General features: G+C 36.5%; 1 protein-coding gene and 1 non-coding gene across 8 annotated transcripts in view; one reads left to right on the forward strand and one right to left on the reverse strand.

The window, feature by feature from the left end:
* The window catches only part of SETD2 (SET domain containing 2, histone lysine methyltransferase), a 112,996-nt gene that overhangs the window by 34,607 nt on the left and 61,354 nt on the right, over positions 1–17,035 (forward strand). For all 7 annotated transcript variants that reach the window (XR_007479827.1, XR_007479828.1, XR_007479829.1 and 4 more), the window contains exons 4-9: positions 2,774–2,905; positions 5,670–5,798; positions 9,055–9,178; positions 10,369–10,446; positions 12,365–12,462; positions 14,528–14,654. Coding sequence is in view for 4 of the 7 variants with exons in the window: in XM_049716254.1 (XP_049572211.1) it covers positions 2,774–2,905; positions 5,670–5,798; positions 9,055–9,178; positions 10,369–10,446; positions 12,365–12,462; positions 14,528–14,654 (688 nt within the window). In the remaining 3 variants the exon portion in view is untranslated. The remainder of the gene's footprint in view (positions 1–2,773; positions 2,906–5,669; positions 5,799–9,054; positions 9,179–10,368; positions 10,447–12,364; positions 12,463–14,527; positions 14,655–17,035) is intronic.
* On the reverse strand, positions 484–590 carry LOC117198716 (U6 spliceosomal RNA). The gene has a single exon (XR_004479936.1). It is a non-coding gene; the product is annotated as a U6 spliceosomal RNA (small nuclear RNA).

Here is a 17,035-nt window from a genome sequence, read left to right on the forward strand (position 1 = left end):
AACATCTTTATTGGAGTATAATTGCTTTACAATGGTGTGTTAGTTTCTGCTGTATAACAAAGTGAATCAGCTATATAGATACATATATCCCCATATCTCCTCCCTCTTGCGTCTCCCTCCCACTCTCCTGATACTATCCCACCCCTCTAGGTGGACACAAAGCACCGAGCTGACCTCCCTGTGCTATGCGGCTGCTTCCCACTAGATATCTATTGTGCATTTGGTAGTGTATATATGTCCGTGCCACTCTCTCACTTCGTCCCAGCTTACCCTTCCCCCTCCCGGTGTCCTCAAGTCCAATCTCTACGTCTGCGTTTTTATTCCTGTCCTGCCCATAGGTTCTTCAGAACCTTTTTTTTTTTTTTAGATTCCATATATATGTGTTAGCATACGGTATTTGTTTTTCTCTTTCTGACTTCACTCTGTATGACAGTCTCTAGGTCCATCCACGTCACTAGAAATAACTCAACTTCGTTTCTTTTTAAAAATATGGAACCCTTCACGAATTTGCATGTCGTCCTTGCGCAGGGGCCGTGCTAATTTTCTCTGTATTGTTCCAATTTTAGTATATATGCTACAGAAGCAAGCACCATTCTGAACATTTTTGAAAAATATCTTTAGGTACTTTACAAGCTGGAACTCGATTAGAATATAGTTTTCTTTTGTCATGTTTCAAAATCTGTTGCTAGTAGATTAAACTTGGCAATAGCATAACAAGTCTTTAAGTTTTAAATGGTGAAATCCCTAACATGAAACAAGGTATAATGAGACTAGGATAATAAAAACAAATTCCTAGAGCACAGATTCTCAGTCGACTTTCTTTCACCTCTCTTTGATAATCTTGTTTTCCCAATGTAAATATATGTTGAATATGCCTTTAAAAAAAATATATAGTCTCCTAACCACCTACCTCCTTTTGGAAATTTCTCCTCTAGTTGAGAATCAACTTAGCCATCATCCCTTTAAGCATTCAGAATTTTTTAAAATGAAGACATTTTCCACTGTGGATAAGGTAAAAGACTTCATCTTAAAGTTAGACCCATCAGAAGTTTTTCCTATTTAAATAGCAAAAAAAAAAAAAACACTTTTTTTTTAAGGATAAAGCGGGCCTCTTACAATTACGTTCATTTGTAACTAGTTGTAAATTAGGTTTAACTTCAAAATATTGAATATTTTAAGTGGTACTCCTTAAGAATTTTGTGAGTAGAGTGATGCAACTTACATGATCTTTGTGAAAGAATAGAAATAAAATTAATCAACCCAACCCTCTGGATTTTATTCAGTGAGTTTCATATACATAATTGGTTGGTGAGAGGCATTTTAAAGTGCTTGATATAAGCTGGGCATTTATAGAAGCCACTAAGAAGACAAATTATTGTAAAATAGTGTGTGTATTCTTATGTCTAGTGAAAATAGGCTTACCTGAGCGAAATCTGTGCCCGTTAGTCCTCATCTGGCCTTTTTGGAGCAATACAAAATAAAGCTACTGTTTTTACACATAGCTCTTAAGTACTTATAAAAAGATAATTTGTTTATCTTTAGTCATCTTTCTTCAGGCTAAGCATGTTCTTATGCTCATTAATGAATTATATCTTTAATTGATCCAGATGAATCATTCTTGTTATTCAAACTTAGTGGAAACTATCATGACACACTAGGTACTTTATAAAACTGAGACTGTAGTAGAACATATGTTGGAGATGAAAGCAGATTAGTTAGATTAAGACAGTCACTTAGAGCAGCTGTGCTCTTCACTTGTCTAATAGCTGAAGAGTAAGTCATAGTTCCCTAATCTTAAGAAAGGGATCTTATTCGTCTGTCCTTGATTTTTTTTTCCTTTTTGACAAAGATCAAAAAATAGAGTTCAACAAAAAGACCAGTAAATAATCACATTTTCACTTTTGCTTTGCGAACTCTGGCTTAGGTTTTTATGAACCCAGTCAATTTCGAACATTTATCTTCTCCCCGCCAAATCTACACTGAGAAAGTTTAGTCCTCTGTAGTAATGCTATTCTATAATAATATATACGTCATTCTTTTTTCTTTTTTAAATCATTCAGTCTTCTTTTAAACAGGATTTGTACAAAAGTGATGTTGCTAAAGGATTCTCTAAAGGATTTGATTGAGCTAAATTCTTAATTAAAAACTCCTTTTTCTTTCTAAAGCAACTCCTTTTCTTCCTTAGCCTTGTATCTCAACTATTATTTGTATATCCATGAGGCCTGATTCTTTTTTTTTTTTTGGGCTGCTCCACTGCATGCGGGATCCTAGTTCCCCGACCAGGGATTGATCCCTCGCCCCCTGCAGTGGAATCGCGGAGTCTTAACCACTGGACTGCAGGGAAGTCCATGAGGACTGATTCTTAAACCTAACTTTAATTAATCAGCTATGTTATTATTTGATATTCATGAGTTTTCCTATTTCTCTGTGGAGCCAAATATGACTATTAACATTTGAAACTGCTCAGAATTCAAGGTTTAGATGACAAGGACTAGGAAATAAGGACTGAGTCCAAAATGATAGACCTGAACTTACCCCAGCTTCCCATTTGCCAAGGCTGAGGTTGTCTCTCTCACCTGTTTTGCAATACAATTCCTAGTGTTTTCAGTCTCATAAATGCTTAGTGGTTAGATGTTTTCTTCTTTTTGAATGATTGACTTAACGAGAATCATTAAATGGGAAACTAGTGAGATTTAGCACATTTTTGATTGTGTATGTTGTATCATTGCCAGGACATTTTTTTAACCAATTTTAATAAAATTTTACCCACTAGAAAGAAGAATAAATCCCATCGGGATATTAAGCGAATGCAGTGTGAGTGTACACCTCTTTCTAAAGATGAAAGAGCTCAAGGTGAAATAGCATGTGGGGAAGATTGTCTTAATCGTCTCCTCATGATTGAATGGTAAGTAAATTAGAATGCTCTGCTTTTGCTCAACTATTCTATTAAATGTCTCTAAATTTTAAGAAGAATTATTAGGAGTAAAATTTAACTTTTCTCCTTCTACCTATTGTGGAGTATTTCTGAGCAATGAAATCTCCAATGTGTAATAGTGTTTATAAGGAGGCAAATTTCCCTTGCATTGTGCGTTAGATTATAGTACATATTGTAAGTGCTCTGTAAAGTAGCCCTAATGCTAACATAGTAATACTAATTTTTACCCAGTCTCCTTTTATCTTTTGTAAGGTTCACGTCCTGAAAGGTAAATGTTGGTATTTTTTAGCTTTTACTGTAAAAATAAGCTAAAACCCTAACATTTCAAAAGTGCTTAAAGTAAAATGTCTTGCTCCCCCAAGCCTCAATCCCTCTATTTGTAGTCTTTCCAGATAATTTTTATGCCTATACCAGCATGGGTAGACGTTTCCTCTTTTTATGTGTAGAAATGAAATCCTTACTATATGTACTTTTTGAAACTTTGTTCCCTCTCACCTGCCACACACACTTTTCTTTTTTTTAATAATTTTTTTTTTAATGTAACTTTGGCTGCAGTGGGACTTCATTGCTGTGCGCGGGCTTTCCCTAGTTGTGGCCAGCGGGGGCCACTACCTGCCACTGTGCACGGGCCCCTCATCGTGGTAGCTGCTCTTGTTGCAGAGCATGGGCTCTAGGCACGCGGGCCTCAGTAGCTGTGGCTCGTGGGCTCTAGAGCACAGGCTCAGTAGTTGTGGCGCACGGACCAAGTTGCTCCGGGACATTTGGGATCCTCCTGGACCAGGGCTCGAACGCATGTCCCCTGCATTGGCAGGCGGATTCTTTAACCACTGTGCCACCAGGGAAGTCCCCACACTTTTAATTAAATATGTTTTGGAGACCTATTCAGAGCTACATATTTAGACCTATCTAAATCTTTCTCTTGACTACATTATGTATTCTATTCATAGTTAACCCATATTTATTAATCTTCTATTGATAGACATTTGCTTCCATATTTTTCATATAAACAGTAAATATCTTTACATTAAAAAATGTGATTTTTTTAAAAAAAACCAGTCGGATTGAAAATTGTATCATTTTTAACATGGAAAGAATATTAAGGTGATTTATAGTGTAGGTACCTTATTTTTAGTGTTAATGAAGTGTTTTTTTCCAAAACTCAGTTTTTGGTTTTGCTTATGTAATAGTGTTACAAAAATAAAACATATACCTCAAAAAATAAAAAAGAGAAAGCATTTTTAGTATTTTTAAATGTAAACTAAAAGCAGAGATGACAGTAAACATATAAGGAGAGAAGAGGGATTTCCTTGGTGGCACAGTGGTTAAGAGTCCGCCTGCCAATGCAGGGGACACGGGTTTGAGCCCTGGTCTGGGAAGATCCCACATGCCGCGGAGCAACTAAGCCCGTGCGCCACAACTACTGAGCCTGCGCTCTAGAGCCTGCGAGCCACAACTACTGAAGCCCGCGCGCCTCGACTACAGCCTGTGCTTCGCAACGAGAGAAGCCACCGCAATGAGAAGCCCGTGCACCGCAACAAAGAGTAGCCAACACTCACCACAACCAGAGAAAGCCCACGCACAGCAACAAAGACCCAACGCAGCCAAATTAATTAATTAATTAAAAAAGAAGAGAAGACATAAGAACAGTATTCTCCTAATTTGACATTGTTACCCTAGTCTCTGCATTTTTCTGGTTTTTCCTGTCAACCTTGTTGAACAGATATGAAGTACAGAAATTCTTTTTTCTTGTTATTCCCACGCTCAAAACTTAGTGGTTCTCAAGATTAGGTTCAAATATAACCTTGGTATTGAGAGCCCTTCATAGTACATCAGCAACCTGCCTTTTCATCTTCCAGCAACCCACCTTTCTTATCAGTTATCCTTAGCTATTTTATTCCCCTTTTCTCAAGTAGGCCTTGTTTCCTATTTCTGCACACAGGTGGGCACTGTCATTGTACCTCTTGTTTTCCTTATCTGTCCATATCCTCTGTGTCATTAGAAATTCTGCTTTAATCCTACTCCTTCCGGAAAGCTTTCTTTCACTGCTTCTCTCCAGAGTGAATCCTTTATCCGTTGGACATCTGTAAAAATGTTGCTTACTACTACTGGTTTGGCAATAAATAATAATATGTTGGAAATAGTTAGTAATTTTTATTGTAGCCTTACTCAGTATTAAAAACCTTTGTATCTGTAAGCTTTGGAATATTAAGAATTCAGTAAATTTTTGATTTTATTTTTATTCTAGGATCCATGAGGGAAGAGCCTTGCCAGTTTTTATTGTGCTTACTCTGAACAGAGATATGTTTAATGACGACTTTGGTTTCTCTTAAATGTAGCTCAAGTAGTTAGCTACGTTCAGAAGATGAAATTAGTGATGATTGGAGTGGAATATAAGAGAAGGTGCACTGATTGAAAATAAGTTAGCTCTGCATAGTTGTCAGAGTACTGCAAACTTACATGCAGCCTGGAAATGTATCTTAGACACTCAGGGAGGGGTAATGACCAGTTGACAAGACTGTATTTTGGGCATCATCTGTTTAACAATGTAGACACTCAATTTTAAGGAATCCCTTCATGATGGAAAGAATTATTGAGGAAGGCTCACCTGGAGGTTTACCACAAATATGCTAATTATGCCATAAAGATATGGATATATTTACATAACATTCTAGTGAACATGTTTTTGGTTCTTTTGCTGCTTTGAAGAATTAATTTTCTCCTTTTCTCATTTCAGTTCTTCTCGTTGTCCAAATGGGGATTATTGTTCCAATAGACGGTTTCAAAGAAAACAGCATGCAGATGTGGAAGTCATACTCACAGAAAAGAAAGGCTGGGGCTTGAGAGCTGCTAAAGACCTTCCTTCGTAAGTTGTTTTAATCGTCTTTCACTTCATTTGTGTTGTTGAAGTTGGTTAGATACTTTTTAGGAAAATAATTTGCCTATTACACTGAAGTTTAATAATGATTATTGTGCAGAATGACCACTTGGTAGCTAGTTTGTTCGTTTTAAATTCACTTCTTTTAGGAAATTAAATAGAAATCTCTTCTGTCTATATATGAGAGAGCAGTTTGTCCCTTGTGATATTTGGACTAGGCCGGTCCTTCTTTGTCTGATAGTTATGTTACCTTAATTCCAAGTAATTACCAAGTATTTGCTGTAGATCCCCACAATCCCTATGAAACTCTATAAAAAGGAGTTAGGACAGAATCTATAAAGTTGAATCTATATAAAGTTTAGTTGGGATAAGAGTAGTGGAGAGTCTGAGGATATTGAGATAGAGAATTAAAGCATACTTGATAGATACTCATTAAACATTTTTGAATGAATAAATGTTGCCTTCTAAAGTCATGTAACTTTTATATGTAATGCAATAAAAGGTTCAGTTTTATTTTCTACCTTATTCGGTATTTCCTTTAACCACCAATTTTCTTACATATAGCATATTTAAGTATTCTTATGAAAGTTGAGTACCTTTTTCTTTAAAGTTAAGTATATACAGATTACATTTGTTTATGATTGAAGAATTTTTAAAAATACATCAAAGGAATAAAGGAAGAAAAACAGTTGCTGATTCTAGTGATTCAGGCACAACTATTCTTTCAGAATCCTATGGCCACACTTGAATGGGAATTGGGATGGAGTGAGGGGTTTTAGTCTTTTTATTGTGGGGATTCAAAGCAACCAGGTAGCAAAAAACCTAATAATAACCACCACCACTACCACCAGGTAATTTAGTTTTCTGACAGGAACCTCATATATCTTTTGAAAGCCAAATCATTTGGTTTTTATTGTGAAAATAGGAAATGATCTTATCCTTTTGAGAACCAACCAGAAAAAAACCATGTTTTATTATATAAAAAAGTAGATAGTAGGAACCTCATATATTTCCCTTTTCTGCAAAGTATTATCAGAGTATTTTGGTTTATAACCATTTTTAAATTGTTTATTTGAAACAAGTATCTCAGAATCATCTCAGTATGTTTCATATCCAAATTCATTGGATCCTTTATAATATTTTAAATAAATAATAGACTAAGCTTCCCTTGAACACTGTTAACAACACTGAACTCAGTACTTGCCAAGGCAATCTGGTGCATTTCTAAAATCACTAACTCTGGTCTAGATGCAGGTTTTTAGGTATGCTTTCTTTTATTCTACTCAAGCCAGCCAGGCTTTTCTTTTGGAGAGTCTTTTTAAAATTTTTTTAAAGGAACTCCAGTTTGGACATAACCCTCTCTTACAGGGGTAGTAATGGACACTGCCTCTTGGCAGAGTCTGCACTAACATAGCTTCAACTTTAATGTAAATTCTTGTTGTATGCAACAGAGACTATTTGATGGCTCAGGAGTCCGTTTCTGTTATGAGGAAGGAGATGGGAGAAGAGAGGAGAGAATGCGTGACTGGTTCACATAGCAGGTTAAAATTTCCTAAAGCTCTTTAGCTTTCCTCAGCTACTCACAAAGAACCCTGCTTTGGTAAAATATACCAGGACTTAATGTTCCCACACCTTCACTCATGTACTTCCATGTGCTGATGGTAATACCAATTTTATAAATTTTTAACTCTAAGCTATTTAGGTGTTCACTGGTAGAGTATTCCCATTTAAGAAGGGCATACTGTCAGATGTGCACAGTATGAGGAGGAGGTATTTGGAACAAACTGCTAGTTACTGTTAAAATACCATGACAGACTCCACCAAAAAAAAAAGCAAATTCTTACCAAAACCCTCAAGTTTTAGGCTGTAGGAATGGAAGGCAGTGCTGTCCAGGTTGACTTAATGTTATTGGATACCAAATGGGACTTCGTTTTTTTGGGATGGGGGGTGGAGTAAAATTCAAACAATATATTATTAGTCTTTTTAAAGTGCACGATTCAGTGACATTTAGTACATTCATAATATTGGGCAGCTATCACCTCTGTCTAGTTCCAAAAATTTTTATCACCCCAAAAGGAAACCCCTTACCCATTAAGCAGATTCTCCCTATTGCCCCCTCTTCCCAGCCCTTGGCAACCTCTAAATCTGCCATCTCTGTGGATTTACCTATTCTAGATATTTATATGAAATATAAATGTGGCTTTTTGTTTCTAGCTTCTTAAAGCTGTTAAACATAGCATTTTTTTTAGCGTGGCCAAAAAAAAAAAAAAGTATACTGATTATGTCAGTATATCATAACAAATACGAATGATTTACATTTTTAAATTTTAAAAATCTCTTTGGTTAGTGTTAGGGCACGTTTGTTTATTTTCTCTCTGCACGTCTTGTGGGGTCTTAGTTCCCCGACCAGGGAATGAACCCAGGCCCCAGCAATGAAAGCGCTGAGTCCTAACCACTGGACAGCCAGGGAATTCCAGGGCATGTTTATTTTGAAAGGGTAAGACAAGACTTCTGGGTAGGTCATTTCAGGTCAGAACTTGGGAGTAAACCGTAGAGAAGCATTTGTTTACATGGAGGTAATACTTGAAGTCATTGGTGAGAATGAGCTTTTATAAAATAAAGGGAGAGGGAAGAGACTGAGAATATCTTCAATAGAGAAGAAATAGGTAAATAACCATGAACAATCAAAGGTAGAAGGTAACTGAAAGAAGCCAAGGAGAGAGCTTAATCATGACTGTTGATAAATGCTAGAGAAAACTCACAGAGAATGCAGTCAGAGAAAAGGTATATTTGACCTTTAACATCATTAGAGACCTTTGAGAGTAAAGGTAGTAGAAGGGCTGCTGTATTTAAGTTGCCTTCTTTTTTCTTAGGACATAAAGCCTCTAATTTTTCACTGCTTCTGATTTCTTCACAACCATTTCTCAGTTGTGAATCATTGTTTTCATGATAATGTAAACCAGACTTGAAAGTTCGTTTTAATATCTAGTGAGAGCAAGGATATGCATTTTGGTATAAGTGTAAATTATAAAAGCTTCTTAGAGTCAACATTCTTTGAAAAGTATTAGGAAGGAGAAAATTAACCTCGATTAGTTGCTAGGCACTTTACATATATTTTAATTACATCTTGTGTAATAGCAAATCTGTCCACTTTACAATAGTTTTTAAAATTCATTATTTTTGCATGGATGTATGTGTTTTCCGTATATCTCCTAGGCAGGAAATACTGTTTTTCTTTTGCCAGGAACACCTTTGTCCTGGAATATTGTGGAGAGGTACTTGATCATAAAGAGTTTAAAGCCCGGGTAAAGGAGTATGCACGAAACAAAAACATCCACTACTATTTCATGGCCCTGAAGAATGATGAGGTAAGTGGCATGATTGTGTTTGTTTTGAAACAGATCTGGAAATTCTTGAGTTTGAAAGGGGTCATTGATATGGACTGATCTTTAAAATATATTAAGTGACCAAAATAAGGAGCTGAACAGTGTGGATAGTTTTTTTCTATTTGCTTACAAAAAGGATGAGGGAGAGGGGGGTATTTACATGTATATGTAAATGTAAACATACATGCTTCATACTACAATTCTTAAAAACTATTGATAGCCCCCAAAGAGCTTTTGTTTATGTAGATTATATTTATCAATATTTATATTAAAGACGAAAGCTGAGAAGTTGAAAATACTTATTTTTTATTAAACCATTTAAAAGTGACAATAAGCAAGCCTATTACGTTGACACAAATAGCATATGCTTTTGTGAAAATTAAGTATTTTCCAAAAAGCTTTTTTTTTTTAGTGAGGAGTACCATTTACAAATCTCTTTAATGTCTGGCTTACTAGAATTTAGCTAGATTCTCATGTCTGCCTCTACATCCAATCTGGAAATGCAAGTTGTAGGGAACTATCCTAGTAGGACCTGTTGAATCTCACTCTGAGGGTGGGCTCAGCAAGAGTTTTAACAAGCTCTCAGTGGATTCAGATACATACTCAAGTTTGAGAGCTGCTGCACTGTGGTATCGCATGCATTTGAAAATGAAGTTTTAAACACTTGAAGTAAGATTGGAATATAATAGGATGTAAGAAATAGCTAAAAGAAAATGAGACATTGATAGATATGGAGATAATTTTGCCCCCTAGGTAAAATGTTGATAGTTAGAGATCTTTCTGAGGAAGACATTGGATATTTGTCACTTTGATGTGTAAAGTGATATGAGAGAGTTCTCGGAAGGAATGGGGGATTAGGGGTAAGGGTCTTAAATTTGCTGGATGCCTTGCCTTTGCAAAATGCACATATGTTTTAAGGTCTCTTTTTTTTTTTTTTGTGGTATGCGGGCCTCTCACTGTTGTGGCCTCTCCCGTTGCGGAGCACAGGCTCCGGATGCGCAGGCTCAGTGGCCATGGCTCACGGGCCCAGCCGCTCCACGGCATGTGGGATCTTCCCAGACCCGGGCACAAACCCGTGTCCCCTGCATTGGCAGGCGGACTCTCAACCACTGCGCCACCAGGGAAAGCCCCTAAGGTCTCATTTTTAACTGTTAAATTATCCTTTTCCCTAGATAATAGATGCCACTCAGAAAGGAAATTGCTCCCGGTTCATGAATCACAGCTGTGAACCAAACTGTGAGACTCAAAAAGTAAGTTGAGGTAGATTTAGAGTTTGGGATATTTGTTCAAGACTGCTGTTCTGACTGTTAATTTTAGATTCTATACCAAAGGTACGCATGGATATTATTTTTTAATCATTATACTGATTTTTTTCTTACTCTTAAACTTCTTTTTGAAATAAGTTTAGATGTATAAAATAATAAATAGTGTTGAAATAGTACAGAATTCCCATATATTATCCTTCACTAACTTCTGCAAATGTCTACATTGAACATAACCATAATATAATTACCCAATCCAGGAAATACTATTAACTACTAACTAGTCTAAAGACCTTATTCAAGTTTTGCCATATGTCATTTTTCTAGTCTAGGATCCAATCCAGGAACTCCAGTTGCATTTAATTGTCACATCTCTGCCCATAAATTTTAGATATTGTTTAAGGTGCCGAAATGAAAAACTAAATTTTAATTTTGATGAAGTCCAGTGTGTACTGTTACATTCAGATTTTATATCAGTCTTATCCAGGTGCCAAATTTGGTAGTTTTAATAACATTTATAAGGGGCTGAATGGCCAAAGATGAGAGAGACGATATATGGTATGCATGTGGATATACTGCTCCTCCTCAACAAGGCCAGACTTTGGGTCTTGGTTATCTTTATGTCCCTGTGCCTGGCACACAGTTGACACTTGATAAATTCATTTACCGAATTCGATGTAATATTTTGAGGTAATGATCTTGGTACCCTCTAATTTGTGTTTTAAGCTTAGAGTTTAAAAAAAAAGCATATAGATACATATATATGCACATTAGAATATTGGTTCTTTTTTAGGTTAAGAAAGCTGTGGACCCACGCCCTAGAAAAATATATCAGTGATTTCCTCTCATATTGAATAGTTTTGACTCTTGGATATTTTTTGCCCTTTGATATCTGTACTTATAGATCTTAGATACAGCTCTTCCAAGAGCCAAAACATAAAACGAATAGGAGAACCCAGTGTGAAATTATTTAACCTAATTAAGTTCTGGTTCTATTTTTGCCTGCAGCTGGTGGCCACATGTCTAGCTGTGAGACTCCAACTGTACTGTTTCCCTTCACCTCTTTAAGTCTGGGTTTTTCATCAGTAGCAGGTTCAAATGGTCTGGACAGGCGCTTTCCAGTCAATTTACATATTCTGGAACTACAAGGTCCAATCCCTGTGTATTTACCCCCATTTTAATTTTTGAGTTTTATGTATCTGCTCTGATGCTTCCCTTCCCTTTCTCTACACTCAGCATTATGACCACTGTTTCATGAAATTAAACTTCTGGCATTGTTGTTTTCCTTTTTCCACGCCCCATCTTATCTTATAGTTACTTTTAACATAAGGTAATACAAATTCGCCTGGTACTCAGTGACACCAAGCATTCCATATTTGCCTATTTTTACTACAAGTGAATCTTTACTGTGTGAAAATGTGTATTAAGGTAAGTTAAAGTAGCAGTTACTTTTTTTTTTTTTTTTTTTTTTGCGGTACGCGGGCCTCACTGCTGTGGCCTCTCCCGCTGCAGAGCACAGGCTCCAGACGTGCAGGCTCATTGGCCATGGCTCACGGGCCCAGCCGCTCCACGGCACGTGGTATCCCCCCGGACCGGGGCACGAACCCGCGTCCCCTGCATCGGCAGGCGGACTCCCAACCACTGCGCCACCAGGGAAGCCCCAGCAGTTACTTTTATTAGAGTTAAATTATAGATGATATTCATCTGGTAGCTCATTAAATAAGAGTGATACTTAAGTTTATTTTGTTTTTTAATTTTCCTGTTAGCTATTTGGAAGAGCCTTTATTATCTAAAGAGGCACATGCATAATTAAGGCAGATGATGATGATCTTTTTTTTAAAAAACACACACACACACATAGATTAACCAGTTACTAATTTCTTTTCTTTTAAAAACAACATCTCAGTGGACTGTGAATGGACAACTGAGAGTTGGGTTTTTTACCACCAAACTGGTTCCTTCAGGCTCAGAGTTAACATTTGACTATCAGTTCCAAAGATATGGGTAAGTATTGATTCCGTTCTGTTTTGCTGCTTCTGATGCAGAAATAGACTGTTCAGATATAGGAATCTAAAACTTAGATGTGAATTACTAAGAAGTTATATGTACTGTCAGTTCTTATCTATAGTGTTCTCTTTTAGTTCTGTGTATTTTCCTTCTGTATGACACTTCAGGCCATTAAGGGATATTGTACAGGAACTACATGTTCCTCCTCTGAACTTCATGCTGCCTTATTTATATAGTTATGTTTCTAATGTAATTTTAAAACTTTTTATTACAGAAATGTCAACAGGGTGTTGACATGGTATAAAGAGAACAATATAATGAATCCCTGTGTGGCCATAATTCATCTGTCAGTTATTAGTTCATGACTTTATCATGTCTCATCTATACCATATTGTACTCTGAAAAATAATTTGTTACCTAGTTCTACCAAAACCAGTAACTGATGCAATAGCACTGAATACCCCTAGCATTTATATTGTGGTTTTAATAAAACCCCACTAAAAGGAACAGGGTTCCTCGGAGAAATGTCTGGTGTCAACTTTGGGACAGGTATTGAACAAGATGACTCTGGATTATCTCCTCATACCAGAAAACCAGTTATAAAAGATAAGGAGGGTCATGTCAAAGGGACTTCGGAGATAGCTTGAATAGAATCTCACTTACCAAAAGTGGGAGAGTTCTTATTAACACTTAAGCATCATTAAGAATAATAATGGCGAGTGGTTTGAAACACACTACATAAAATCCATGAGTTTTAATGACATTTTAAAAATAAAAGCGCATTAGTCATAATTGAAAGGAACCAATTCATGATCTTGGAAACTAGTTTTTGGTTTTTTTTAATTGAAGTATAGTTGATGTGCAATATTACATACGTTACAGGTATACAACATAGTGAATAACAATTTTTAAAGGTTATGTTCCATCTATAGTTACTACAAAACACTGGCTATATTCCCTCTATTGTACAGTACATCCTAGTAGCTTATTTATTTTATGCATAATAGTTATATCTCTTAATCCCCTATCCCTCTTTTGCCCCTTCCCCTCTCCCTACGAGTAACCACTAGTTCAAAAATTAAAAGAAGAAAAAAATCAAGCATTTACCCTTCCTTTCCCAAGTGAATTTTTGATTAAACCAAGCAGTTGGTGAGAGGAAATTCTTTATAGAGGTTATTTTAGCTAATAAATGAAGCAGTAATGGTATCACCATTTTGCAACACCTCATAAACTAGTGGATCTAGGCAATGGTCAAGTATTCTGGGGTTGACCAGGTTCCATGTAGGGCTCCATTATTTTTTTTTTTCCTCTTGTATTTGTACTGTCCTCTTTGAAGGAAAGGAAACTGGAAATTAAGTGCTGTTTGTGATTCCCTGCTGTATTTATCAAATATTTTTGTGCCTCTGATTGCTACTGTTATATACTAAATCTATCAGTTTACTTTTGGAGTAGTCCTTCATGTTTTCCTTGGGTAGCTCTGGTTGCAGAGTAAATAAATGGCAGAGGGCTGTAGACTTAGGCCTGTATTCTTTCCTCCACTTTACCTTGACACCATGGTTACATTTACTTATTACTATATTTATTAGTAGTGTCTCATCCTTATGTAATGATAACTTTTAATAACCACGTGTTTCCTTCTAAGTGTCCTTTACTAATTATGCTTTTTATATCTGTATATCTGTTCATAATAATACATTTTGTTCTGTGTGTCAGTTAAATATTTACATATAAGTTATAGGTGTTGATCTATTTAAGCAATTTTGTTCTTAGCCCCAACAGGTATATAAGATCTCTTATTTTCATACATTAGTAGAAGCTCTCATAAATGGAGAAATTACTTATTAATTTCTTGGCTAGTTTTGTCTAGCTAATAAAGAATGACTTTTAAGAGCAATTTTCAGGCATTTCTATTAGTTAGTATCAGGTTTGTTGGTGTCTCTTAAAAAAACTTTTTTTCCTTTAAGCTGGATTGACTCTTCTCCTGTATGTAATTGCTATACTATCAACATTTTTTATGGTTTACTTTCACATAATTGACATCTTTCTTATGCTCCTCGAACAGGAAAGAAGCACAGAAATGTTTCTGTGGGTCGGCTAATTGCCGGGGTTACCTGGGAGGAGAGAACAGAGTCAGCATCAGAGCAGCAGGAGGGAAAATGAAGAAAGAACGATCTCGGAAGAAGGATTCGGTAAGTGTTCCATTCTTCTTTCAACTGTCACCATGTGCATTTTAAGAAGGGAGGTAGCTTTCCTGATTGAACTTTGAAAAGTCAAACTACAGCCAGAGAAATTCAGGGTCAAATGAGATAATCATGGAAAAGTACGATTGCTATTTTTGTTTCATGGAGGTTAGACGTGGATACTGAGAACTATTGAAGGCATCTTGAAAACAGACAGGCTAATAGTTTTTGAGAGCCTGTAAAACTCCTAATCTTATGTATAAGTAACATGTTTATCTGTTGACTCACATAAGTCTGATCTACATTCCTAATCTTTTAATATTGTTTTGTCTTTTGTTTGCATGTGTTCTTAAAATCTCTCAAAATCCTCCTTGGAGAGTTAAGGTGAGTTTTGAGAGGTAACAGGCAACCCAAGAGTGAGAAAGGGATAGTCTCAGATGGTCTTTGTATTTAATCCGTTAGAACAGTGGTTGATAGCCTTTTTTCTACCCCAGTTCACCTGAGTTACAACTGGAGGTGAGTGGTGTCTTGCTACTACAGGAGCTCTTAACTGGGACAAGAATTTTGTGTCGTTTTTAAAAAATCCCCCCCGCCCTTTTTCTGAGGATCCCTTTGTCAGAGCAGTGTTTCTCCACCTCAGAACCACTTGGCAGGGTCCATTGTAAAAATGCACATTTTGGGGCCTATCCGCAGACCTATGAATCTTAGTGGAGGGCCAGAAGGAGCCAGGGGGCAAGAGGTGTTAGCCAGCAAATCCACCTGTGAGTCTTTTGCAGTTAGCTCATTCCTAGGCTTTTCAGGAACCCACACTTATGTTAAGAATTATAAATGACAGCAGTCTCACTATTTAGTTGAGCAGGTAGAACACATAAGTCAGGAAAGGGATAAAAATATAGTAGTTAAAAGGTGATGTCAGTAAACCCAAATTAATTGGAGAGAATTAGTTATTGAGAATCTGAATTCTATAAGAAGACTTAGATAGCAGGAAGCATTAGAAAGGGCCATTTAAAAATTAAAAAAAAAAAAGGGGTCATTTAAAAAAATCAAAAAGGGAAAGTTTACAAGAAACACCCATGCTTCTGCCACCCAAGATGAACAAATGCTCTTTAGAGTATTGTTGCTTCAGTTCTATTTTTTAGAGAGCATATATATTGTAACTGTGTGCTAAGCACTCTTCTAAGCGCCTGACACATTAACTTATTTAATTCTCACAATAAGCCCTTTAAGTTAGGTACAAGGATTTTCCCTCTTTTACAGATGAGAACACTAAAGCACAGAGGTTACAAGGTCACCCAATAAGCGACGGGAAAGAGCTAGTCTAGCTCTTTTCTTTGCTTTTAACTGTATTGAGTTCCTTTGTGTAGAGTTTTAGAAATGATATATATATATATATATTTCTACAGTTTTTAAAAAAATTTTTATTTTTTGGCTGTGTTGGGTCTTCGTTGCTGCACGTGGGCTTTCTTTAGTTGCGGTGAGCGGGGGCTACTCTTCATTGCCGTGCGTGGGCTTCTCATTGCAGTGGCTTCTCTTGTTGCGGAGCACGGGCTCTTTCTTAACCACTGCGCCGCCAGGGAAACCCCCACAATTTGTTTTTTACTCTTCCATGTTGATATATGTGTATGTATGTATATATGTACATTTTTAACTGCTGTAAAGGTTTTCATCATATAACAGTTTATTTACATATATTCCTACTGATGAACACTTGTGTTTCCAATCTTTTGCTCTTAATGTCTTTGCACATGTCTCTTCTGTACATGTTTCTTTAAGGTATATCCATGGAAGTGGGGTCACTGGGTCATAGCCTATTAGCTTTTGGACCTGACTATTACAGGAAATTTTTCTTTAAACTTCATCAAGATTACTTTTATTTTTAACTCTTGTTTCATATAATTGATAGTTTACCAGAGCAACCACAAAGTAGTCATTAAACATGTTGACCTAAGCTAAAATCTCCATAAAAGCTTCCCTTTGTCTATTTTCTGTTTTCAAAACTTACATTAAAAACTGCATTATTGGTGGGGAGCATTGCTGTAGTGTGATGGTTTCCTGGGTGGTATTATACTGCCATCATAACAATATCAGATGGCTTTCTACCTTCCTGGTAAGATTCAAGAACAACCCCAAGGGACCAAGACATAGGTATTCCTGGTTTTTGCTTGCTTGTTTTTATTCTGGTAATAGTGTGTCCATATCAGTATTTTATGGTATTGTAGACTAAATTAGATGTAAAGTGAATCTAGTCAGTTGGTGGGCTGAAGTCATGGGTTGCTCCAGATGTGAATTTATTTATTTATTTATTTATTTTTGGCTGCTTTGGGTCTTCGTTGCTGCACACAGGCTTTCCCTTAGTTACAGTGAGCAGGGGCTTCTCTTGTTGCGGAGCA

Source organism: Orcinus orca, chromosome 10 (genome assembly GCF_937001465.1).
Source record: "Orcinus orca chromosome 10, mOrcOrc1.1, whole genome shotgun sequence".
NCBI lineage: Eukaryota > Metazoa > Chordata > Mammalia > Artiodactyla > Delphinidae > Orcinus > Orcinus orca.